At 39.7% G+C, this 27,543-nt stretch overlaps 1 protein-coding gene across 1 annotated transcript; it reads right to left on the reverse strand.

Moving 5' to 3' along the window:
- Positions 1-48: 48 nt before the first annotated feature.
- golgb1.L (golgin B1 L homeolog) lies at positions 49-25,743 on the reverse strand. The gene is made up of 16 exons (XM_018252847.2): positions 24,877-25,743; positions 23,662-23,759; positions 22,417-22,563; positions 19,887-20,003; positions 19,539-19,799; positions 18,450-18,560; positions 13,670-14,567; positions 13,113-13,189; positions 7,317-12,583; positions 4,634-6,371; positions 4,032-4,175; positions 3,511-3,642; positions 2,948-3,054; positions 1,863-1,988; positions 1,478-1,571; positions 49-807 (listed from the first exon to the last, which is right to left on the reverse strand). Exons 2-16 carry the CDS (start codon positions 23,740-23,742, stop codon positions 676-678), a joined length of 9,432 nt encoding a protein of 3,143 aa, XP_018108336.1. The 5' UTR covers positions 23,743-23,759; positions 24,877-25,743; the 3' UTR covers positions 49-675.
- Positions 25,744-27,543: the final 1,800 nt, after the last annotated feature.

Here is a 27,543-nt window from a genome sequence, read left to right on the forward strand (position 1 = left end):
CCCAGCGTTTTTTGGGACTTAGGAAAATTTCCAACTTTTTTTTTGACAAACTCCTATCTACTCTATTGCCCTTGCCTGGTCTGAGCTGGTGAAGTAAAGTCTGGCGCAAGAGGTAACGTTCAGTAAAATCCGCAACTTAGTGAATTAGCGTAGTTACGTCCCTTCGCCAGAGTGCCAATTTGCCTAGTGTAATGGTGCGAAGAACCGCTAGAGTCTGTCTACTTCGCTAGCGAATTTACGCCATGGACCGTTAGTAAATCGGCGAAGTGCCAAAATCACATCACTCTGGCGAATTTTCGTTAGCGCTAGCCACTTCGCCCTTTAGTAAATTTGCCCCTAAGAGGTTAGAAAGGTTACATATTCAGAGATCATATAGTACATCAGAACATAACACTTTTAACAGTATTAACAGTGAATGTGGTTCAGCAGAAACAGCATATTTTGTACACCACTGTATACATTTCAGTTGCAGTACTATGGGATATCCTCCGCAATCTCTTCTGGACAGACATCCTAGTGCTGTTCCAATGACTTAACCAATCCAGGTATTTTGAAGTGATATCAAACTTTAAAGTGCAGTACACAGTATTATAGTTTTAGCCCTCTTCTGCTGTATGCAAAGAATGCAGTCTTCAATGTCACCCAAGTGACATTTGTAAGATACAGCCCGTAAAATCACAAGTGCCCTGTTACACAAAGCAGCAGCAGCACATGTATAATTACTTGATAAAGAGCAATCAGCAAAGGAGTCCGTGTGCGGGAGAATAACCCATGGCGCAGTAATCTACGGATGGATGAACTCCGAGCCTGTACAATAGCAAAAATATAATGTTATTGTGACATAACTCTGTACAACTTTTGACATTTGTGATAGACTGTATAAAAACAGCGCAACTCAAAGGTCCCTTTTAGTGTAATAGCACACACCTGCCTCCTGGATAGTTTAGTAAGTTAAATGGCCTAACACCTCCTCTTTATCAGGAAGTCAGCAAAATTGATACAAGAGAGGCAAGAGTTTTTTTTTTATCAAACAGAGCTCATTAGATCTCCCTTCCTTAAATTCAAGGGTTTATTTATTTATGATCTTCATATTATTCACAGTCTGAATCAGAAAAAGCGTGCAATTCAGAAACACAAAAAGCTTGCCAAATTCAACTTGCCTCACATTTAGGCCTAAGAAGTAGGAGTAAAATTAAGATCCTGTATCTGCAGCTTTCACAGTTTAAAGGAAAATAATAGTTGCAATCTAATTAAATAATAGGGCCACATTTCAAAACAGAGCAGAAAAATGGCCACATTAAAGACTAAACAGGACCACCTTTAAAAACAAGCCAAATATCTTGGGATGTAGTTGAGCATTTAGTAGAGTGAGGGTAAATGATTGAAATTTGATGAGGAAAGAGAAAGCAGACTGCACAAAGGAGAAAGAGAAGCAAGAGGAAGAAAGCACATAAAAATTTGAAAGAGCGAGGTTTACCTTGGTCTTTACAGTTTCTTGAGGTTCAATTAACAATGAAAGCTCTTGGGACATATTTGGATCGTCAGGGGATGACCAGTTGTTTACCTGCAACCTGTCAAAACAGCACCAAGAGCCTTTTGTTGTTTATTTTAGCACTTTCTACATTTTCATTCCAACCACTGAGGTAGTACCCTAACCTCACTACCCGCTTAAAACTCCACACCAGTATCTTCTACTCTTCTGTACTATAGGTGCCAAACTGTTGCATGACATTTTTATTGACTCTAGGTACAAAATCACACCCTAGTACTATCTCCCTCTATTAACCTGGACTCTGTGTTGTCTCATTTCTGGCAAATCACAGGCTCCTCTCTCCAATTTGTGTCTTTACAGTAGTACAAACCTCTGCACGTGCTCTTCCATTTCCTGAAATCTGTCTTCTGCCCTTTGCCGCTCTTCCAATAGCTCTCGCTCCAACTCTGCAATCACTTGTTCCGCCTCAGTGTTTTTTTGTTTCATTTCTTGATACCTAAAAAATAAATACATAAATAAAATACACATTTGAATTTCTTCATAAATGTCCCTGTAGATGAGTGGAGTGAATTTTACCTAAACAATTATGGGGTACATCCCAATAAATTATCAGAAAGATAATAATTTTCTCAGACAACTAACTCGATTAGATACACGCATCTCTTATAATGGATGATCTCCAGATAGGGACGTCGCCCCTTATCATCACCTCCTTGTGCCACATCTGCTTGTGTAAAGTTCACTTTATTCATTTGTTTGGCCTTATGTATCAAAATGTGGTCCATTCAAGGTTGGACTGGACCCCGGGAAACTGGGGTAAACCTGGTGTTATTAGAGGTTGGGCTAGTCAGTGGCGGCCTTCTGACGGGCCCAAAGGACCACAGTCCAACACTGGCTCCACTCAGGAGAATAAAGCACATATCAACACAGACCTACAATCAGGAACTTGTACAGGTCTAAGGGGCAGATAAATACTGAATTTTGATATACAAAACTATTGTGTTTTACACACATTAACAGCACAAGGGGAAAATAAAAACAGAGTTGCCTATAACTGGAAATTGCCTGTTAGGAGTGATATCAAAGAGACTGGAATCTCTAGAGTAATTAGGTGTCATGGATATACGTTTTATAGCAGATATGTTATAAAGAGAAAGGCCTACAATGAGCTGATTTGTATGCACCTTTCTTCTTCCATTCATATGCACAAAATGCAATCATATCAACCAAACATGTGCACTATAAAAAAATTGTCACCAAAATGCAGGAAATGTTTATGATTTGAAAGGCCAATCAAAATCTATAATGAAAGAATCCACACAGAATAATGATGCATGCCTACTTTTGCATGCTTGGAACCAGGCTTTTCCAAAATAATATATATTCAGTAATATAAACAATACAGCAGCTAGTGGTATAATTCTATTTTTATCCTATAGAATTTCAGAGTCTCACCTCTGATGCAGTTCCATCAGTTGCTGGTCTACCTCTGTTTGGATTTCATTCCTCTCTTGTGGCGCTCCAGGAGCTGAATCAACCATCATGGCCTCCTGTACAGGTACCTTAAAATAATGGATAATACAACTGAATTTACACATCCATACTCTAAAATGACAATTCCAAGAAGAAATGAGGTTTCAACCAAACAGAAATCTCAAGAAAGAGGTAATCACACTGATAGAAGAATAAAATGTATGTTACTGTAGCAACCTATGGTTCCAGTGCAACAAATATTTCAGATGTAGCAGGGTTTTGTTAATGTACAAATGGCAAATGCACTTTAAGGTGCATTTTAGTCCAATAAAATTATACTACTGCCAACACATCTGCACCCACCATCTTTCAGCATGAGATACATTAGTATGTATGTAAGCAAGAGCAACAGAATGAGTACAATGGAAATCAGTAGATGAATTAGAGGTATGAAAAGTATTGCTGTTCCTTTTTTTTCATGTAATTATTTCTACTCCACTTTACTTTTCTTTATTGATGTCAATTGGCTAATATTTTATGCTCACCTGATTCTTGGGTGTCAATTCCTGAAGTTGTTTTTCAACGAATGCGTATCGACTGAGAGCATCTTTAAGGTTCTGGCTGCTTCCTCGAAGTTGCATCGACAGAACATTCTTCTCTTCAAATATCTGAGACAACTACACAGCAATGATGGCCACATATAAGTGAAAGATCACTAGCATGTAATGTAAATGAAGTATGCTTATTATAACATTTAAATGCCTCCATACCAAACGTTCACATTTTTCATTGAAGAATAATGCTAATTAATCCTTTTGTTTTAACCCTAACTCTGAAGAAAGCTAATCAAGGGCTGATTTAAGCAGTCGAGTCAACCCCTAAAGCCTGAGTTGACGGCTTACCTGCCCGTGCAAGGGACATACCAACTGGCCTGCCCGACATCTAATGGAAAATCAGTCTTTATTGGACATATGTTATCACACTATCCAACCATACTAAAATAATACTTTTTATAAATATATTAATATAATTATACTTTATATATTAATTATACCTATACACACACCTTTCCATTGAGATGTTGAACTCTCAGCTCTTTGTGGTGAACCTGAGAAAGTGCATCACTAAGCTGCTTGTGAAGGCTCTGAACTTCCTCTTGACTGCTCTGCAAAGCTGATAGTAAGGAGTCATTGGTATTACCATCAGACGTCTAGAGAAGGAATACACAGAAAATAGCATTTTAGGCAGAGCATGTAAATGGAAAAAGTAATTTTTCTTATTTTCAATATCTCAAACTACTATGTGCTTTGACTACAATCCACTATTTTGGATTCGGCCAAATCCTTTGTGAAAGATTCGACTGAATACCGAACCCGAATTTGATGGGGACTTTTTTTTTTGGGACAAAAAGTCACGCGATTTCCATCTCCATCCATAATTTGCATATGCAAATTAGGATTCGGTTCGGCCTGGCAGAAGGATTCAGCTGAATCTGAATCCTGCTGAAAAAGGCTGAATCCCAAACCGATTCCTGGATTCTGTGCATCCCTAGAATCTACATATTAAGAAGGCATGTGGATTTTACAGATACTATCTTCATCAATCATCAAGAACAGATATACTTGTTCAAATTTAATTTCATCATGGCCACATTATTTAGTCACATACCTTTCTGTTCTCGAGATCTGTGTTCTGCACATGAACAGCCACCTCTCTTTTTGATGAATTCAGAACCCCTTGCAATCTCTTGCTTTCTTCTTGTAAGTTTTCCAAGAATTTTATATGGTTTTGTGAAGCCTGCAGATCAGAACTTAACTGACTTATTTGCTCCTGAGCAGCTTGATGCTTTACATCTTGCTCTTCTAACAATGCTTTCAACTTTTGCTGTTCCTCATTGTGTGTTGATATGAGCTCTTCCTGCAGGACTGCCCCCTTTTTCTGCTCTACCTGCATTTTATGCAACTCTTCCTTAGCAGAATCATGACTGTCCTGTAGAGACCTCATGGAGCCGTGAAAAGCCTGTAACCGAGCCGTCAGGGAAGAATTCTCTTCGTTTGCATGAAGTAGGCGCTGTTCTGCTTCCATCAAGTCCCTTGCCAGTTCTGCTACTCTTTCCTCAGCAGTTTCTGCCTCATTGCGCATTATTCCAGTGTCATGCTGCAAACTTTGTAGCTTCTGCTGTAGCTCATCCTCTGCACTTTTCACTCTCCTTTCTGCCTCTGCTTGAGTTTGAGATTTCTCCTCTTTCACAAGTGTCAATTCATTGTGAAGTTGCAATACCTCCTTTTTCAGCTTCTGCACCTCTTCGATTTCTTCAACAAATCGAACCTCTCCTTCCTCCCTCTCGGTCTGTAGCTTAGACACACAGAGGGTCAAGGTCTCTACTTCCAGCTGTGTGCTCTGTTTCTCTTTTCTGGTTTCCTCAAGTTTCTGCTGCAAAATATATGCCAGTTCTTTCTCCTGCTTCCATTGCTGCTCCTGTGCACTCTGCTCTTGCCGTAGTCTCTCTATTTCTTGTAACTTCTCACCCAGAAGTTGCTTCAGCTGTGAGTCCTTAAGGGATATGAGTTCCTTTAAATCCTGACGGTACTGAGCTAGTTGCGCATTCAGCTTGGCATTTTGTGCATTCAAGTCATCAGTACGGCTCAGCAGAGATCGTAGCTCCTCACGTAGTTCATTACTCTCTGCTGCAGCCTCTTGGATCAGTGAATCTTTGGCAAGGATGGCACTAAGGTGGCGCTGCTCTAGCTGTTGGTAGTCACCTATCAAACGTTCACGTTCTTCCTGCAGTGAGCACATAGATTTAGTTATGGCTTCCAACTGAGTTTTATTTCTTCTAGTATCTTCTTGGGAATGATGTGCTTGGACCTCTGTAGCCTCCAGTTTCTCCCTTAATTGTGACCTCTCTTGTTCCATGTCTGTTATTCTCTTTTGGTGTTCCTTGCTCTCAGCAGCATGCAACTCCTGTAGATCCCTAACAGTTGCATTTAATACCTCATCTTGAGAGCTCAGCAGCCTCACCACATCTTGTTCTTTCTGCTCTAGCTCACGATGAAGTTGCTCTGTCAGTATTTTGGATGCCTGCAGATCACTTTCAGTCTGTTCAAAGTGCAACCTCATATCATGGACTTTCAACTCCAATGTCTTTACTTTGTCCAGCTGGTCCTCCTTCTCTGCTTTAAGTTGTTTGATTTCCATTTCCAGAGCATCAAGTTGCTTTTGTCGATCTGTGGCTTCCAGATTTTGCAACTTTAGCTCTTCCTGACAGCTCTGTTGCAAATGCTGTTCCTTTTCTAGTTCGGAAGAAAGCACAGCTTTTTCTTCCAGTAGGGAATTCTGTACCTTGAGATGAGATTCTGCCTCACTTTGTATGGCTGTTGTGAGTTCCTGATTTGCTTTCTCAAGTCTGTGGATGAAATATAATTTAATAATATGAGTGGTAACAATGGAGGTAAAACTTTTGGTGTAAATTAATGAAGAGCTAGCAATATGCTCCTCAGAAAAGTTTTACAAACTGGTGGGGGAAAAGTAACAAAGCACCTCAAAGCCTGCTCCAACATCGCAAGTCATAACAGAATGCTTTTTACAGATGTGGTTATGTGTGTAATTCTGCTATTATAGTGGTAGGTGTACTTGCAGAAACCATCAGTTCTGCCAGCAAATGAGGTTGTGGCAGGCTCTGAGACCTAATCACAACCTGGTGCACCTGACCAAGAGGGCTGGAGGGAACATTGAGGTAGTATTAGTCAAAGTTATCCCATTAGTGTTAGTGATCAAACTGTTTAAACAGACATAAATGGTAAAAAAAATATCATCCCAGATAAACAGAACACTATGCCAGGCATTCAGACCTAATGATAATAATGTATTTATTTACCTTTATGATATAAGTATGTCAATACATAATCAATTATAAATACATGCTTATTGGATGGGAAACTTCATATTTACAGGGGAGGGCAAGGACCAGTTATGGATCATTAATCATTATCAACATAGATTTGATGGAAGGACTGCTTTCTGTGGGCATTTTAATTGGAAAGATGTGGTGGGGTGGGTTATTATTTATATGGACGTATATTTGAAAAAAATGGTTTTAATGAGATTTGAGATTTTTGTATCCAAAAAGGTATAATTTTTTTTTGTGGGTACAAGATAACTTGGGCAAAATATAAGGTTTTAAATATATTATCATTACAGATCTTGAATGCCAAGTAGATTACCCCATTCAATCTAAAATTATTTCAATTTCTCTTTTGCTTCAAATTATTATTAGGATCAGGGATTGGAGTTAAAACATGCCACTTGCAAAAGTTTCTCGAATGTAAAATGTGTACATGTCCATCTTTACCTAATCACTTGGTCCCGCAGTTCCTCAGCTTGTGACGTGATTTCAGTTAGTTCATTCTTTAGAGAAGTGCAGATCTTATCTTTTTCTTCAATTTCATTATCCTTTGCTTTCATGGCACCTGAGAATTTTTTATTCCATTTTTTAGATTCTCCTATTATACGGTCCCTGTCATCTTGCAAGGAACACATGCTGCGGGTAAATGCTGCCAGTTTTGCAATGTTTTTGTTTAAATTCCCCTGGAGTTCCTTTAGCTCCACAGTCTTATTGTCCAATGCAGTCTGCAAGCCAGTAATAGTTCTCTCCAGATTTTCTTTTTCCTGTTGTAGTACATCTAGCTTCTCCTGCATGTTTTTCATTTCTTTAAAATGCTTCTCTCTTTCATGCTCCAACCTCTTTTGTGCTTCCTCATCTTTCTTTTTCAATTTTAAAGCTGTATCCTCCCCTATTACACGTAGACTTTCTTTTAATTTCATACTCTCTGCTAATACTCTTGCTGCTTCACTTTGAGTATCATCTAACAAAACACGAGTTGAAGCGAAGTCAGCTTTTGCTTTCTTCGTAGCTTCCTTGGCCTTAGCTATTTTTTCATTTGCTGCTATCTTTTCTATCTCACACTCACTATGAACAAACTCTAAAGCCTTTACTGTTCTTTCTAAACCACTGATAGTCTCTTGGAAATGAATACAGTCTTTCTGCAAATGGCGTACCTCTTGCTGTTTCTCCCTGAGAAGTTCCTGAAGCTCTCTAGTCTGTCTCTCTCTGCCTTTCTCTCCCTGGTGTACGGATTTCAGTTTCTCTACATATTCTTTCTGTACATGACAAAGTGCTTCTGCTTTTTGACTCTCCAACTTCCTCTTCTCCTCTTCTAATTCAAATTGGAGGTCCTGTAACTGTTTTTGCAAGCAGTCATTTTTTATCTGTAAATCCATGGCATCCTGTTGGTAATTCCCTATACTTCCATTGAGTTCAGCCAACTGGTTCATCAGGCACTCCTCCAACTCATCCTTTTCTAACGCTGTCATCTCCTGTTCTTTAATTGCCTTAGCCTCAGCAAATTGTATTTTCTTAATTATTTCTTTTAACTCTTCAGTCTCTATTTGCAATTGACTTATATCCTCCAACAAATTAGATATCTGTTTTTCAGCCTTAAACTTATCTTCTTTTAAGACCTTTATTTCACCACTCATTTTTTCAAAATCATTTTCTTTTGTGTTGTTTTCTAGTTCATGTATACGATCTTGCAACTGAGCAATCAAATTCATAGTGGCTTTGTCAGATGTTCTTTCGTGACAATTATCTAGCTCTGCCTTTTCTCTACTTTTTGGAGGTGGTGGAACACACACAACAGAGGATTCCTGTGTGGTTATAGCCCCATCTTGACTGAAAATGGCATGTTCTTCCTCAGTTCTTCCCAGTTTTGATTCAGTCCTCTGAATTTGATTTCGCAGGCATTCTGACTCTTGAATAAGAGAACAATTTTCATTCTTGACCACTTCCAGTTGAGTAACAAGATCATAATTGTCTGAGTGTAGTCTGTTAAGCTCAGCTTTAAGTTCTTCACTTTCTTTATTAAACTGTAATATTTGTTCACTGCTACTGGGTTGTAACTCTACTCTGAGCTTTTCATTCTCTTCTTCTAGCTCCAGTATTTTTTGCTGCTTTGATTTGGCAAATTTCCTCATCTTATCCTTCATATTTTCTAATTCTTGTTCCACATCTTCCAATTGCTTCTCAACTTCCCTTTTTGCAGATTCTACGCTTTTCATTTTGTGGAAAATATCTTGCTTCTCCTGCCTTACAGCTTCTAAAGCTCGATTCATTCGGTCTGTTTCATTGCTGACATTTTCATAGGACTGAAGAAGGGATTCATATTCTTTTTGTTGGTCATACAGTTTCTCCTGCCATTCCAGTTGCTGTGTAGAGCCTGCATTTTTCATAGATTCCAGTTCTTTTTCCAAAATTTCTCTCTCATTTGTTATACCTGCTAAGGCAAGTTTCAAGCTTTCACATGAAGCTTCCAGATTTTGATTATTTGCTAAACTTTTGTCAACATCCATTATCAGTTTGTTTATCTCTTCTTTCTGGCTAAGTAATTTATCAAGCAAGCTGTCCCTTTCCTCACTTAGTTGAACAACAGAATTTTCTGCCGTTCTCAACTGGTTAAAAAGTTCCTCTCTTTTTTTTCTCATATTATCAAGTTCCGATTGTAAAGACTTACTCTCTTTAAGTGCTTCTTTTCTAGAGATTAGAGAAGCCTGGAGCTTCCTCTGAAGTTGAGTTTTGTTCCTAGCTTCCTCCACATCTTCATCTTGTTTTTGCTGCACTTCAAGCATCTGCTTTTCAAACTTTCGAATGCATTCCTCATTTTCTTTTGCTTGATTTTCCAACTGAGCTTTGAGGGAAACTATAATTTCTTCCTTTTCCAATATAGACATCTGCAGATTTTTTACAAATTCATTTCTTTCTTCTAGCACCATCTGAATACAGTTTATTTCCTCTTGCTTAAGAGAAATCTCTGCCTGTGTTTCCTTTATTTCTGATTCCATTGTTTGCAATTTGTTGTAATCCTGAAGGCTTTTATCCAGTTCTGTCTTTAAAGAAGCAGCTTTAGTTTCAAACTCTTGACAACTTTCTTTTTGACACTGAAGTTGTCTGTTCAAATCCTCTATGGTCTCTTGGAGTTTTGAAACTTGTTCAGCACGGTGTTTAAGATCTTCTTCTAAACAAACAACTCTTAATTCAAGCTCATCTTTCTGCTGCTCAAAAATATCCAACTGCTGTTTCAAAGTGTCCACTTTATTCTCAGTAGAAAGATCCTTGTCAGAAAAAGATTTTTCAACTTCTGCATTTATAAATTCCACCCCAAATTTTGAATGCTGCTGATCAAACACATCGGTTTGTGTGCCTGCATTCTGTGGCTCATCTAATACAGACAACTGTAACTTTGGTGGCTCAATTTCTTGCAGGTTCTTTATCTGTCCTTGGAGCTCCAAGTGATATTTTTGCTGCTGTTCATATTTTTCCTGCAACAGATTGTATTCTTCTTTCTGTTGTTTCAGCTGTTCACGGTGATGTCTGTCTTTTTCCTTTGCTTTTTTAATGGTGTCCCTACGAGAATTGAGAGCATCTTGAACTTTCTTTTGCAGATGCTCTCTCTCTTGCTCAAGATTTATTATTTTGTTTTCCAACATATCTCTTGTGCCAGTTAGCTCATCAGGCACACATGAAGGCACAGAAACTAAATGTTCAGATTTTGTAGATTCTGCGGTTAGTCTTTCAATCAGGGAAAGGTTCTCCGTTTTCTCCATACATAGTGTTTCAATTAAGTTATCTTTTTTGTTCATCTCCAAACTCATTTCTTCTATCAGAGTTTGAAGTCTCTCTTCATCTGCCTGATTTTCAGTTCTCTCTCTCCTGGCTTTCTCCAAGTCAGATTGCATTTCTGAAAGCTGTAGTTTCAGGACTTCTTCCACTGCATTTTGTTCTGCTACTTCCTGGCATGCAGATTTAGCTTCCACATTGATGCTACCAGAGCAATCAGGCTCTGTATTATATTTAATTAACTTATCCTCCAGAGTGGACACTTTTTTCATGAGTTCCTTCCTGTTGATAAGAGCAGCCTGAAGCTTTTTCCTCAGATTATCAAGTTCATTCCTTTGCAGTTCCAATTGCTCTTGTAACTCACCTTTCTCTTTTGGCTCATTAATGCTCGTGTCTAGCAATGATTTGCTTTTGAGAGAATGCACCTCATGCTCCAAGTTGCTTTTCTCCCTCAGCAGATTCTGTATGGTGTCTGCATTATGAAGCTGTGTGTCAGTTAGTTTTTGAAGTTGTTCTTGCAAATCTCCATGTTGCAATTTCACAAATTCTTGCTGCTGTACATTATCCTGTCTTAGTGTTTTTACAATGGCTTCTAGCGCCTCTTTTTTTCTTTGGACAGATGAAAGCATTTCTTGAGTTTGCAAATGCTCACATGTTCCTTCTTGCAACAAATGCAATTCTTCTTGGACGCGGTGCAATATTTCTTGGTTTTTAACATGATCAAGTCTTGTGACCTCTAACTGCTGATGCAACTCATCTCGCTCTTGGTGTACTGATGCCATCTTGCCCTGCAGATGAGAGTTCTCTTTTATGATTTTGTCTAGCTGCAGACGAATATCCTCATTTTCCTTTTGTAGTATATCAGAATGTTCCATATCCTGCTTCTGTGCTGTGTCAACCGATACCAACTGTTCTTTAAGCATCTTTATTTCCAAATACAAGGAATGTTTTTCTTCATTTAGGAGTACAACCTTATCAGAAAGGCTATGACTTAACTCGGCCAGCTGCTGATCCTTCTCTGTTAGCAGCATTTCAAAATTTGCTATGCTTGCACTCTTTTGTGAAAGGAGATCCTGAAGCAAGAGATTTTCCCTTTCATTTCCTGCAAGTGCTTCAGAAAGCCTCTCTTCTTTGTTCTGGCTTAGATTCAGACTTTCCTGCAAGCTTATCACATTTGTCTCTCTCTCACACAGCTGATTTTCTTTCAGCTTTAAAAGTGCATCGTGCTCAGACATTTTAAGGTTCAGCTGGTCAAGATCTTTTTGCAGAGCAGTGATTTTTAAGTCTTTGGATTTTGACTCATTTTCTAAACTGTTTAATTGTTCAGCTAAGATGTTCTGAGCCCCATAGTATTCCATTTGTTTAACATCTGTGTCTATTAATGTAATCCTCTTGACTAGGGCCTCCTTCTCTGAGGTCAAAGTTTGCACTTGATTTAGCAGTTCTGATACCAGCTCATTCAGTGCCTTGATATCTACATTTTCCTCATTGTTGCTACTCTCTCCAGTTAATGACGTTAGAGCTTGACATGTAGTATCAGACCCTTCAGTGTCTCGGACATATTCAAATGGTGTTTTTTCTTGACATATGTTTAGAATGGAGATGTCGCTACTTTCATATACATATGTCATCCCCGAACTTTCGTTGTAAAAATTAAGTTCTAGATTTTCACTATTCTTTGCATCAGTCAGTTTAACAAAGTCATTCTCAGTTTTGCATTCGCCATAACCTGTCCTTTGTTCTAATTTTTCACAGGGCAATTCTTCTTCTTTCTCCAATAGTTGCCCTTTCAGGCTCTCTAACTCTCCCTGAGTGTCTGTAATATCCATCATAAGGATGGACAATTGCTTCTCTTGCATATCTTCTACAGCATCTCCCAGAGAAATAGCAAAGCCTTCAGATACAGAACCAAGCCCACGTTTCTCCACTGATGAAGTATTTAACACCTAAAGCAAGAAATCAATTATAATATTACAATAAAACAACATATATGAGCATAGCATACAAACTTAAGAAACAAATGCCAAAGCTAAAGATTGATGGTAACCTAAAACACGTCTTCGTAAATACACTTCCACAGGCATTTGCAATTTTGATCTATGATGGGGTTTAGTGGAGAGAGGGATACTAGAAATCTTCTTTCATCTGCAAGTTTATCCCACGGCTGGAGCATTTTTTACTGGGGAAAAAACATTAAATCACTGGGCGAGGGTGGTGCCTAACATTTTGGCAACCATCTGCGCCCCAACAAATTAGCATTTTCTTGTCATTATGGCAGATGTGGCATTCCTACCACAAAGTACAGGGAATCTCTATGGGTTATTCACCAGTCTGTGGTCTGTGACTCTTGCCACCCCTTGCCCCCAATAAAATGTAACAACATATTTTCTGTCTTCACAGGATTATGATTTGCATCTTTATTTACAGCGAATAACAAGCAATGGGTAGTGTGAACAGTGGTTCGAAACAAATTACCTCTTGTGCCGCTGTTAAACGTTCACACTGTGGTTCTGAAACATTCTCAGAGGCGATGCACCAACTGTACTCATCCTCTGGAAAACAAACAAAAAACATTTTTTTTAATTAAAGGAGACACATTTGGGGTCATTTATAAAAATCTGCAAAATTTGCACCTCTGCAACCAATCGATTGCTTTCAGTTTTCAATCTGTAGCTGGCTGAAAAAAAGTTAATGGCTGACTGGCTGCAATGGGTTACTTCCCAGTGTTTATAAAGGAGCCCTAGCATGTTAAAAAAAAAAATACAAGAATGTTCCATTGTGTTATACTCTTAAATATAAAAGGAATGTGCTTTAAAAAAAAAAAATTGGTGTTTCTGGCTATTTTATCTAAAATTTCTGCTAAAACCCTACTAGTCCAGTCCCTCTGTTACATGCTGTGTACATTGCACTGTAGGTCAGTGGCTTGACTGACCTCATAGGGAACTGAACCCTGTCTTTGCTTGAGTGACTGCAGGGCTGTGATTGGCTATACCCCTCCTACTGTGCTTTTGGCAGAGACATATTCCTCTCACCTTGTGCCTTCTCTTCAGTTTCTGTCTTTGACATTTCATCTAACATTTGCCCACATTTTTCGTCGTGATTTTCCTCTGAAGACTCCTGGTTCAAGCTCACATTTTCCTTCAGTTCATCATTTACTTCCATAATATTTTCTGGAATGTTATTTTTTACAGGCCTTTCCATCTTTTGTTGTTGAATGTCAAGCGTCTCTTCAGTTTTCCTCTTATTCAGTTCCAAATTTGTCTGAACTGTGTTTACTCTGTCCAGCTCCTCCTTTGCTTTCTCAAGTTCCTCCTTAGCTCCCTTTTCTCTCTCCAGTTCCTTTCTTACTTGCTCCAGTTCAATCTGATATCCTCTCAATTGTTCAATTTCGTCTTTCATTCTCTCTAATTCTTCATGAAGTCTTTCAATTTGTTTTAATGATTTCAGATCATCTGTCTGTCCTCCTGCTTCATGCAGCACACAAGGGTCATCTTGCTCTATCTCCTGCTGAACATCTTTCAATCTGCTCAGCTCATCTGTCTCTTTTACTAACTCACCCTGATTTTCCATTCCTTTTTGCAGCTGCTCGTTCAGTTGTTCTAACTCATCCTGTGCCTCTTTCACTCTCTTCAGTTCCTCGCTCACTTGTTCCAGCTCTTTGCGAGCTTCTTGTCCTTTTTCAAGCTCTTCCCTCATTTGTTCCAACAAATCCTTTGAACTTTTAAGGTCAGTCTTCATTGTTTCTAGCTCCTGTTGAGCTCCACTCTCTTGCTCCAACTGTTTATGTAGCTTTTGACATGTGTGATCCTTTTCTGTAAGTTTTTCCTCTAATATGGTCACTTGACAAGCATATTCTCTCTTCTCCCCATCAAAAGATTCTCTCAGAGATTTTAATTCTGTTTCCATCTGTCTGAATTGCTCAGCCAGAACCTGTGAACGGTTTTGTAAAAAAAAGCAGGAGGGAGGATTAGATGAGAAGAAAAATAAGAGAAAAATAAATATTATGCTGCAACTTCTGCAAATCTACTTTGTATAAAATTAAATGATAGCTTTAGTTAATGAACTATGCAAAGTGTCATATATCAGTCGTATAAGTCAGAAATTGTAAAAACATAGGGGAGTTAAACACCGCCCTACCTACTCAAATCCTCATTTTCAGAAGTAAAGGGGAGATGCATAATAGGATACTAATGTCAGAATAAAAGTGCTTACGTAAAGGCACATTACCATTTTTTTCATGAATTATTTTCCTATTCGCCATTTTCTTTTCATTTTAATCCCAGCCATTAACATGATAATCAAGAATAGAGAAAAGGCTGAAACCTCCTGTGTCATCTCCAACTGACGTTCATGAAAATCACATTACACCACAGGGAGGGTTCACGGCGAAGAAGCTAGCATGAAAATCTTTCAGGTTTTTAACCACATGTAATATTTGGCCATTTCATTATAGTCAATTAGAAGTGGCACAGCCAACTTTGGTTGCTTGACTGCCATCTAAATTACTGCCCTGTGTAACTTTAGCCTAAAACACAATAGAGGGAATTGAATATGCTTTGTTAGCTCAAAATATGTTTGCAAAGACATGTGCAAACATTAGCAGCAGTGTATGTAATAAAAATTCTGTTTTTTTTAAAACAAAATATTTTATAAAACTCCAAGGCAAGTGTTGAAGGTTCGCAATGCGCAATTAAGATTCACTATGCAATAGTGAATCTTAAAGAATATTACACTGTGACAGGTGAATTTTTACTCACAAAGTTTGGCTCTTTGCAAATGTTATTACATTTACCCCATTGTATCCTACACAGCTTATCTGGTATTTACTGAAGAATAAACGCACATGCATCCAAAATCCAGTGAGAAGGCAGCAGTGAAAGCAATCCACCAAACAGGTTCCACTCTGGTTACGTGGACTACGAAGCATCAGGAATGAGGAAATCGCATACAATATGTAGCTGGATCATAATGTGGAGTAAATGAGCCATGCACTCCCCTGCCTAGCTCATCCTCTTTTTGCAAAACTTGATGTTTTTAAACCATATCTAATAAATATAGACTTTTACCCGGCATCCCGTGTGCGATTTTACTCCACATTATGATCCAGCTACGTATTGTATGCGCTTTCCTCATATCTGGTATTTACACATGTATGGGACCTATTATTCAGAATGCTCGGGACCTGGGGATTTTTGGATAAGGGATCTATTCATAATTTGAATAACATCTCTAGTCTTCTAAAAAAAATTATTTAAACATTAAAGGAGATCCAAGCCCTAAAAATGAATGTGGCTACAAATGCCATATTTTATATAATGCACTTATTTTATCAGCCTAAAGTTTCAGCATCTCAATAGCAGCAATGATCCAGGACTTGTCACAGGGGGTCACCATCTTGGAAAGTGTCTGCGACACTCACATATTAAGTGTGCTTTGATCAGCAGTTGAGATGCTAAACTTAGGGGTCATCGCAAATTATCAAGAAAAAAGTTAAGTTGTAATAGAATATACATGGTGCAAATAAAAAACATGAATCTCTTATCTAGCTAAATAAATGGTCTTTCAAAGGTATACAGAAGTACACATAGGCAGTCTACTCCAAACTCTCCCTAACTGACCTTTACTCTGAGCCCCTCCTTCTACTAAAAACTGGGTTTGCGGCTACTTGCACATGACAATGGGAAAACAATTGGTTAATGCCCCCTGCTACGTGAATGGACAGGAATTACCATATAAAAACTTTCAGCCCCATGGCCACCATCTTTTTTCCTCCTGTCGCTCCCCCCCTACGTGCCAGCAGACTGCCTCTCTATTGCCAAAAAAAGATTCCTGCTCAGATACTGCATAACCAGACAAACGGCTTTGTGCCAAATGTTTTCAGGATGCAGCAGGCTCATCTTTATCATCAATTCATAGACCTCATGTCCTGGATGAAGGAATCCTTCAAATCAAAACATGGAAACCACGGTTGCCCAAGTCACCCAAAATGTTCTCAAAAACATTAAATCGGCCTCCCCAGCAAGAGGCAAAGAGGCTACCAATCAGGTCCCAGATGAACTTCGGGATTCATCTGTCACAGAAGGGGAATTTACTCGGGGATGTCCAATTCTGAGGAGTCTGAATTCAACTTACATATGGTTGAGCCCCTGATCAAAGCGCTGAAGAAAATGCTGGACTTGGAGGAGAAAGGTCTATCCCAGGAGAAAAAAGACAAGATGTTCAAAGCAAGCACAAAGAAGAACCATCTTATCCCGGTCCATGATGTCATCAAGAAACTGAATGGAAGAACTTGTCCCGAAGGTTCAAGAAAATGGTCCCTTTTCCCACTGAGCTTTCCAAAAACTGGGAATTTTCCCCCAAAGTGGATGCCGCAATCACCAGAGTCGCAAGAGAAACCACACTTCCAGTCGACGAAGGAATGTCTCTCAAAGAGCTTATGTAGCAGGAGGGGCTTCTTGCAAAACTGCCATAACTATTAATTCAGCAACTAGAGCCAAAAAAATCTGGCTACTGGAGTTGAAAGAAGCTGTCAAAAAAGGAGACCATGAAAATCGTATCGATATGCTCCAGGATATCAAGGTGGCAGATAAGTTTGCAGCTGAAGCCTCCATTGATTTGGCAAAATTTGCCGTAAAAATTATGGATTTGTCTTTAGCGGCCAGAAGGGGACTATGGATTTGCCATTGGAATGCTGATTTACAATCTAAACATAACTCCCTTCATCCCCAAGATGAAGGGAGTCTAAACATAACATCATTTCATCCCCAAGATCGCCGGACGAAAAATGTCTGGACTCTCCACACACAGTCCGTAAATCGTACGAATCCTTGATTCATACTATCAGATCTTTATGTCTATGGACAGCTTTAGACAGAGTGAAAAAATTCATGAAAACAGGCTCTTCATTGGTCATTCCTAACGGGCCAAAATCTGGTAACCAACCATCAACGTCTACAATATCCAACTGGATTAAACAAAGCATCCTACATGCTTACAATCTCAAGTCCAGTACCCTCTACCGTCCGAGAACACTCTACATCCTGGACGTTCCAAGCTGGGGCCTCATCAGAGGATATCTGCAACGCCTTCGGTACTGCGGTTCTGCAGTCTGCTATCTCTAATCATTAAATACTCCCTGCCAAAACTTTGAACTTCTGGAGTTTCCCCCCAACAGGCTGGGAAGCAATCTCTAAGATGGTCGCCCGGGGCGGAAGTACGTTTTTATTTTGCAATTCCTGTCCATCCACATAGCAGGGGGGATAAACCCATTGTTTGCCGACTGCCATGTTCCAGTCCAGGAAAAGAAAATCTTGGTAAGTATAGTATGAATTTCTTGTTTTCTTCCCAGGATTCCTTCTGGTTTGCATACAAATAAAGGAAAAGTCTCTCCACTCAAATGTATCCTAATACCAGCTTAGTAAACCTGTGCATTGACTCTAAACAGTTAGTTGCTGTCATTTGCCCAATTATCCTTTCCCATCAGAGAAACAGCCTAGTGTGACATTAGCCTAGGTAATGCTCAGAAAGGAGCTAAGCGTTGCAGAAAAAACAGTGCTGCAGTCACAACAGGGGATTTTAATATTAATCGCTCATATGAATCTTGTATGCAAAAAGCTACTCAGTGTGGAAAACGTAACAGGCCACTTCATAATTATTCTAGAACATTTCTATTGCAAAAACAAACAAAAAGTCTCCACTCCACCCTTGAATTTATTATACTGCATAAAGTTTATCCCATGTAGCCCATGTTACACTACTACTACTACTACTACTTTCTGCTGGTAGAGGATCTGTTTTAACTCACGGAATTACCTGTTTCTGAAGCTCTGCGCTCTGTAGTTCCTGCTCTAACATTTCTACAAACTGAGTGCGGACACGAAGAGTTTCACACTGCTCTTCTAGCTTCCGCTGCAGATCACAGGTCTGTAAAACCAACACAAACAGAAAAATTGTATGCAGCAGTGGGAAATGGACTACACAACATGAACTATGCAGCATTACTAATGTCATATCTGAAAATATAATACTTTTATTTCTGTTTTTATTTTATTTATTACTTACAAGGACCTCTGATGAAAAAATAACATTTACTAAATAGTTATTTCAATTTGGGGCAGATTTTTCAGTCTTCACCCTCCACTCTGACCTAATAAATCACAGGGTTATATCTGCATATTGAAATGTTTCTCGGTCCTAGTCCTGTTTTTTTAAATAGCTACATTGAGGAGTGTACCAATTCCATCTAACACAAAAACACCAAATCAGAATGCAGGGTAGGCAACTGTCCAATATTTTGTTCTGTGGACAAAGAAGCCTCAATGATAACTAGATAATTACATTACTAATGTACAGATCCACTTGCATAGTGGAATCCTGCTTACAGTCACAACAAAGGGTTGTATACTAGTAAACCAATTATCTACCTCACTAGAACCAAACATGAAGTAGCTTTAATTTCCCTATTTGACCGGTTTAGCTCAGAAAATTAGGATTAAAAAAACAGCCAAAAATGCACAATCATTGCGCTTATGTTAAACACTACCCCTTTAAATTACGTGAGACACAAACAAATATATCTATAATGAACTACAATATAATCAGTGTACTATGTCATAGTTAAGAAAAATGCAAAAGTCGGCATGATTGAGCTGAATCGCTGAGAGTAATGTAAATTACTTGCAGTGATTACACTGTTGGCAAAGGGCAAAGCATTTTACGGTAGATTTGACACTAGTGGTAGAGCTTTTTTTTTTTTGGCGAACAACAAATCTCCATGTGTTGCCCTTATGGTAGAAATCTCAGAGGGTACCAAAATCTCACAGTAATCTCTCTACCTAGTACAGCAGCAGCATGCATTACCTTCATGATATAAGCAGTCTTGAGAATGACACATATCCTTACCTCAGCTTCCTTCTTTTGTTGCCTTTCATGGAGCTGTCCCACGGTTTGCTGGCTCTCATGAAGCTGTCTTGTAAGTTCACTGAGACTATCTTGACTATCATATAGCTGTCTTGTGAGCTTTGAAACAGTCTCTTGGCTCTCTTGAAGCTGCTGTGTGAGCTCAGATACATTATCTTGAAGTTTCTTTTTCTCCTCCTCATGAATCTTTGCCTCCTGTCTCTGATCATGGAGCCATGCATCACTGCTCCCTTCTTTGTTCACCTAATTGGGAAAAAGCTGTAATAAATCTACAGTATAACAAAGACTCACACAAATGCAAAGGTGTGTCTCCATGCTTTCCTTACTGACCTTATTGTCAGCTGTCGTTTTCTTAAGTTCCTCAAGCTGCTTGTTTAAATTAGCAACTTTTGCCTTTGCTTGGAGCTTCAGCTTCGCCAATTTTGCATCTGAAGTTTCCCTTTCCAGCTGTTAAATAGAACAATGTTTTCTGTTCAGAGCACACAGCAACATATATCTTTAAAATGTCAATCCCAAACACAATGCCCAAAGTAAAACACACACTATATATTATTCATTATTGCCTACAAGATTGTTTTTTTTTTCCATGTTTCCAAAACGTCTTCTTTAATGTAGGGTTATTCTTTTTCAGGATTTTTTTTTTTGCTTCTAAATATGCCCAGCAACCAATAGCCAAGAACAATTCAAGAGCAGTAAGAGTTACGTATAAATAATAAATTAAATTTACTATGGATTACCACATTTTGGGAGAATGAAAAATCATACAGAAAAAAACTGGCAAATATAAGAACACTGCATTTTGCAATGCTATTTCAGTTACAGTGTTATTATATTGTAAATATTAATTGCACACATCACACTTTTCACACCCAATAGCAAGTCAGCACTTTTGTGTCACAATATAACTTTTCTGTATGAAGTTTATCACACAAGTTTCTCAGTCAGCACCCTTCACCTCCAAATTGCTTTAACCTGGTGCTTCCACCTTCCATCCGTTCAGTCAAACCATATTAGATATTGACAGCACCAGTCAGCCACGGCTTGAAAAAAGAGCGAGGACATTGCCAGATGTTTGGGGCCAGAGCCCATGTCCTAATATAAAGCATTTTAAGAAAAGAAACTACTGACTGGTGCTGTCAATATCTAATATGAAGTTTATCACACTCATTATGTACTGGATCAAACCATATAACTTGCAATTTTTCTACTTCCGGAAATCAACGATTGCCTAAAGAAGAAGTGCTTCCATTGCCCATATTTTTATGTTAATTACTCTCATTAAGTGGCATAATTTGGCCTTCTTTGCCATTCAGAAAAGCACTTGTGAGACACTGTAAATTATTCCTGTTTACGAGAGCTGTTTTTTGCCCAACTTTTAAACACCTATTTTAGTATTATTTGAATTACACATAACGAATTGAGAGCACTACTCACACAACAAGCAATTAAGGGGTAGCGGGTATTTCAAGATGTATTAACACAACTCATTTAAAATAAATGATGGGGAGGAATAAATATTGCACCTGTTAACAACGCCATCACTACTTTTAAAGGTATCAGTGGGTTATAGCTTCATAAATGTCCAGTACATATTATAGATATTCATATATAAATATAAAATTAATTTGTGATTTTTTAGTATGCCTTCTTAAAAAAAAATAAGTGTGTAATTTGTCAATAGGGGATGATGCATAAAAGGAGGAAACACTTTATAAAGCAGTACAGAGAAAAACAATGTTCTCCAGGATATGCAAACACAAGAAAGAGGATATGGGCAAAAAAAAGCACTGATGCATCATGTTTGTGCTGGCGAGTGATGGAGATAAAGTGCAGCTGGCAGAATGCCACCTAACAACAGAATCATAAAATATAAAATGACTGCCAGTATTGTATTCTGAGAAATGTACCCTGCACCCTACCCCATCCCGCTCACAACATAGCCCTGTTTGTAATTCACCCACTGCGAAAGGAAACCATGCTTATAAGAAATACTGGAATACCCAGTGTAGATAAAGCCCCAAGCAGAATGCTGCCCTAGGTCCAGTTCTTTGTGGCCTTGCCAAATAACCTGGGCCTGTCTGTTATGGTTATCATACTGCTGTATTGATAGATTAATTTACGTAAATCACTTGATTAAGATGGATGTAGATTACTTTCAAGTGCTCCCTGTGGCAATTTTTCTCTATCCATACCCTCTATCACAGTTTTGTACATACTTTCAGCCTGAGAAAAATAATCTGTTCTGAAAACTTCTATTAAGCCTCAACCCACCCATCTGCCACCACACACAAAGTCATAAAATGTCCTCTTCCAAAGGAACCAACAACTGAAATTTTATAGACAGGTGTTACTTGCTTTCCGGCTTTTATATGGTTTCTACCTTTTAATGCTGCAATTCAAGTTAGACACTATGACATAGGGTAGATTTTTTTTGTGTCCTTTGCAGAACAGACAACGCGGTGCTTTCTATTTGAAGATAATTAAAAAGGAAAAACAATATATAAGGGGCATACTTACTAAATTTCAAACTGGGGAATCATGAAGGAACTTTTACTTTATTTCTTTCATTTACTAAACACTTTAGTGGGTGCCACTAAACATTTTCGAAGTTGCCAGGAAAATGATCTAACTTACACATTTAACAAAACATGTTTCGTAAATGTTTCAGTTCAGCAAAATATGTGACTGCATTCTGTTCAGTAGGCTGTTAGAGCAAAGCGTTAGAGCTGAGTGGAACAGATCTTTTCCACATTAGAACAAATCATGTCAAGAATAGCTTCTATAGAAATGTACCTAAATATACAAGTCAGTGCTCTTATAATGTGCTATGTTATATATAATCCAGGAACAAGTCTCATACCTTTATCTGGGCATCCCTATGCTCTATCTCTGCATCCTTCTGCTGGATCAGCTCCTTTAGCTGTACAACAAGCTGCTCATAGTGAGACAGTCTTTCAATCTGGTCCTCTGACATCTCCTCCTGGGAAGTAGTTTCCATAACTGATTTCTATTTGCAGAAATAAAATTATTTACAACAGAATACTGTACTGTGAAGTAATAGTCAATGTACATGTTTGTAACTTGTTTAAGGATTAAAGGAGAAGGAATACAATGTTCTTGGGGGTAGGGATGCACTGAATTTTGGATTCGGCCGAACCCCCGAATCCTTTGCGAAAGATTCGGCCGAATACTAGGGGTAGGAAGGGGAAAACATTTTTTACTTCCTTGTTTTGTGACAAGAAGTCACACAATCTCCCTCCCCGCCCCTAATTTGCATATGCACATTAGTATTCAGATTGGCCGGGCAGAAGGATTCGGCCGAATCCGAATCCTGCTGAAAAAGGCCGAACCCTGGCCAAATCCCGAACCGAATCCTGGATTCAGTGCACCCCTACTTGGGGGTGCCAAAAGTGCGGCACCCCCAATTGACTACTTTTACTTACTGACACCCCGGCCGGTACTCCTATCAGCAGAAAAACACACAGGCCCAGGGTTCTTCTAGCAAGCATCAAGGAACGATCCTGTTCCTGCTTCGTCGGTCTTTAAATTTCCGGGGCAGATGCATGCGCAGTAGATCGAAATAGCTGGCTCTTTCGTTAAAGTTCGGCTTTTCGTTCTACTGCACATTCGCAGCCGCGAGAAGACCCGAAGAAGCAGGAAGAGGATTGCTCCATGGTGCTCGCAAGAAGAACCCTGGTTTTCTGCTGATAGAAGCACTGTCCCGTGGTATCAGGTAAGTAAAAGTAGTCACTTGGGGGTGCCTAATTTTTGTCATCCCAAGTAGAAAATGGTATTCCTTCCCTTTAAGCATCATATTTCTTTCTCTCTACATTGATGCCTATTAGTTACAATACAGAATAATCGACGTGTCAGCTAGGCAAGAGTTACAAAATGTAAATTTTCTGGCATGTTATAAATGTTTTCCACTTTTTCAAAAAACAAAGTCAACAGAGCACATTACTGTTTGTTCTAAGATTATGTGATGTCCCTGAAGCAGCAGCAGATTAAGGCTGACTACATGCAAAATTCCCATTATTTGAAATGAAATCTGAAAAAGTGGACTCTACAATGCTGGCACTCTATACATACACTCGGTATCACTTACCCCAGAGTCTCCATCTCCTTCTCCATCACCAGAAAGCTCATGTAAGACAGTGTTAGCAATACCAGAAAGACGGCTGAACATTCCGAGCAGGACACTGTCTGTGTAATAAAATCACCAAATTATATTCACAGTCACACAACGGTTTCTGGGATGATAATTAAAAGGAATAAAAACACACACACAAGGGTGACATGAAACTGTATACAACATTAAAGAGGAATGGTGCACAATGCCAAATAGAAATATAACCGCTACCAAAGTATCATTAAAGTCCAGCAACAATATTAAACAATAATAATGAAAAGAAGAGAATGCTCACAGTTCACCCCAGTCTATGGGTTCACAATTATAAAGCAGAAAACAAAAAAAAAAGTGTGAGTTTCTCAAAAATAATTAACCAAAAATGGTTAAAAGTACACAAACATTTATTAGGACATTACAGGTGAAAGCTTAACGCGTTTTGTGCATATTGGGGCACTTACTCATAGGCTGACATGAAACTTTCCCTAATCAGGACAAGCTATTATTAAAGTGACAAGGTTTGTTTCAGTATTAAATGTACAGTATTCCACCGAGAGGAAAATACATAACTACATTATAGGATTAGAGATTTAGAAACCGTCATATGAACGCAGCACTGTAGGGTCCCATAGACTATGCTGGCTGCATAATGTATTGATTTTCAGTTGAAGATATCTACCTCAGAGCTTATACTGGAGTTGGGCAGGGCTGGTGAGCTCCTGAGACTGCAGTGATTGGGATCTGGTGACAGTCAGCCATGTGGAAGATCATTACATATCATCACACAGCACATTAGTTGTCCAGCTCCAGCATAAATAGGCATGGAATGAACTCACCTTGTTGTGGGATAAATAAAGCAACAGCAAAGCACTAGCACATTAGTTTATGACTGCACATTGCTTATCCCGGGTACAAAAGAGTAGCATTAATCACTCTGCAAGTTTCCTCTGCAAGAAATAAGCTCTATGAGATGCATTACCCCCCAATCCAGCTCTCCTGGGCCCTCGCCACAGAACTAGAGAAGTCTAAGGCTGAATGCTGCTCTGGACAGGCTCTGTAAAAAGCAAAAGGGCCAGTCTCTAGAGTAGATAAGAGAGAATCTACATTTCATATAATGGAGGGGTATACATATCAATTCATTAAGAACCCTGAAGTTATCTTTTATAAATCAGCCATTATTAAGGTGCAATGTACCTCTCCCCCTTTCTGTCAGCCCGTCCAAAGTCAATGGTGAATATCAGAGCTACGGTTGTCCAGATTCTCAGACTATTGCTCGCCGAACTCCTCCTCCAGCCACATCAGCAGCACGGTACTTCCGGGTTACCAGCACAAGCCCATCTCCCCGATTAATTTCCACCAATCAGAGATGGAAAATAAAATACCCACCCACTATTCACTAGACAGGAAAACAGGGGAAAACCAATTGTAAATCAGAGAACAAAACGAATCCGCCCTACAGCATATGACGCTAGCCAATCACAATAACAGGGATATGGAATAAAACAAATGACGTCAGGACGGTCCTACACGGGGGAAGCTAATGAGTGCAGATAGCAAGGAGACGTGCCGTAACTTCAACCAATAGGAAAACTACGGTGGGACATAACTGGACATACAGTTACGAAAACCGTGCCCCCTCCCCCTTTAAAATCCTCTTGAGAAACGATAATTTATTTGCACCACCCTCAAGTCTAGTAACAGGGTTGCGATTACGCATTTTAGGACACACTGCAGCGAAATGCATGTCCTTCTTGCGATGTCCTATGTCTTCCGAATGGCACATCGTTTGCTTTTACCGTCACTCATCTTCCGAATCTGCAGTCACACCTCTGTCATCTACCCTCCCTTCTCAGCTGTCAGTCATACGAACTCAGCCTTCTGCCCTCAGTCTTCCGCCCTCAGTACTATGCCTTCCGCCTAGGGTTGCCTTCCGATATATTTATCCTTTTTCCCTATTAATAACATTGGGATCAGCCATCATTTTTACTGGCCAGGCCGGTAAAATACCGGCAAGGTGGCAACCCTACTTCCGCCCTCAGTTCTCTTCCGCCCTTGCTCACCACTTTAGAAACTTAGGGACAAAACTGTCGGCTGAAAAGAGAGATCTGAGGGGGTAGTGCTGAAGAAAGAGGGTGGAGGGAAGAGGACTAAAAGGAAGAGCACTGAGGGCGGAGGATGGAGGACTGAGGGCGGAGTTCATATGACCGACGGCTGAGAAGGGAGGGTAGATGACGGAGGTGTGACTGCAGATTTGGACGATGAGTGACAGTAAAAGCAACTGATGCGCCATTCCGAAGGCATAGGACCTTGCATGAAGGACATGTATTTCGCTGCAGGATGTCCTAAAATGCGTTCCGTATGCGATCGATTTTTACTCTGTGCTGAGAGTTCCCTGTTTCCCCATACGGAACGCATTTTAGGACATCATCAGGAGAACACATGCTCCTGTGTGCGCTCTCCTAACGAAGAAGTATGCGGACTCGTCTCTTATTATATTCACTGATCCAAAGAGGCTGCAGTCACATCTCGGTGCTGCCCACATCGATCTCTCCCCTCCTTCCTCAGCCCTCAGTACAAAGCTCTCCCTCCTCAGCTGTCAGCCCTCTGCTCTAAAGCCTGCCTGATGGCTTAGAAGGGAGGTCTGAGGATGGAGAGCGTTTGTACTAAGGGCTGAGTAGGGAGAGCGATTGTACTGAGGACCGAGGAGGGAGGGCCAGACCAGGCAGGCGCCCTCGGCAACCTGCCCGGGCACATAGCCGGCTGAGAGAGCGCATGCGCGAATTGGTGACCTTGTGTGCATGTTCAAGCTTGCGCACATCAGTGTACAGAGGCGCAGATCATAATGCACACATTCGCAGAAACGCGAATCGGAATACGCGCATGCGCGGTAGCGCAAGTAGATGCTAAAATGCCACACTTAGTCGGTGAAAGAGGGGACCGGACATGGGGTAGGCGACAGAGCATGTACGGGCCTGGCGCCCCCCCCCCCCAACTTTGGGCCTTAGGCACGTTAGGCACGTGCCTACTCTGCTTATCCCTAGTTCCGGCCCTGGGGAGGGCTGACGTAGAGTTGCCACCTTTGCCAGTGGCTAAACCCGAATAATAGGGGTGGAGCAGATAGCATTGGGGGTGGAGCAGGGATCTTGGGGTGGGAGTGATGATGTCAGGGGCAGGCACAATGATGTTGAGGAGCTATGATGCTGGGGCAGGGTTATTACATAACTTATATGCAAATTGCTAGATTTCTGTCTAGTTTTCGCAAAGTTTTAAATGGGACAGGAATATTTGAACAGACAGCCAGCTGAGTTGAAACCCACACGGCTGGAAACCCTACCTCTATCTATTATGCCTGATGAGTAAGACCACAGGTATGGGATCGATTAAACAGAAATCAGTTATCCAGAAAGCTCTTTCTGGTTTTCACAAGGCAGAAAACCGAACAGAAATTTGAAACCCAAACATACAGGTGTTAGAAAAAACTAACTGTTCTGGTTAAAACCGAACAGGTGGCAACCCTAGGCTGATGGCTGATGCCTGAGGAGGGAGGGATGAGGAGGAAGAGCTGAAGGCTCCTCCTTTCAAAGACCCTCCTACTTTGTTTTTTTAAAACATACACTTTAGTTTAATACAGTAGAACCCCCACTTTACGTTTTTCAGAGGACCAGAAAAAAATGGTGTAAAATCCAGGAAAATGTAAAATCTGGGAAATGTATTATGCATAATATATAGGTGAGACTACAAAATAACAATGTAAAAAAACGTAAAATCAGGGGATGTAAAATGGGGGTTCTACTGTATATACATATCACAATCTCTCTTATACGAGCCCAAAGCACCCATTGATAATGGTATTTCAGCTGT

This window comes from Xenopus laevis, chromosome 3L (genome assembly GCF_017654675.1).
Source record: "Xenopus laevis strain J_2021 chromosome 3L, Xenopus_laevis_v10.1, whole genome shotgun sequence".
Classification (NCBI taxonomy): Eukaryota; Metazoa; Chordata; class Amphibia; order Anura; family Pipidae; genus Xenopus; species Xenopus laevis.

What these genes read in the sequence shown, in the direction of transcription:
- golgb1.L (XM_018252847.2), bottom strand. Translation starts at nt 23,742, where the DNA reads ATGTTCAGCCGTCTTTCTGGTATTGCTAACACTGTCTTACATGAGCTT. An exon ending in AACAAAAGAAGGAAGCTGAG is followed by an intron (nt 18,561 to 19,538) that starts GTAAGGATATGT and finishes TTGGTTTTACAG; the next exon opens with ACCTGTGATCTGCAGCGGAA. An exon ending in TTCAACATCTCAATGGAAAG is followed by an intron (nt 3,643 to 4,031) that starts GTGTGTGTATAG and finishes ATTGCTGTGTAG; the next exon opens with TTGTCTCAGATATTTGAAGA.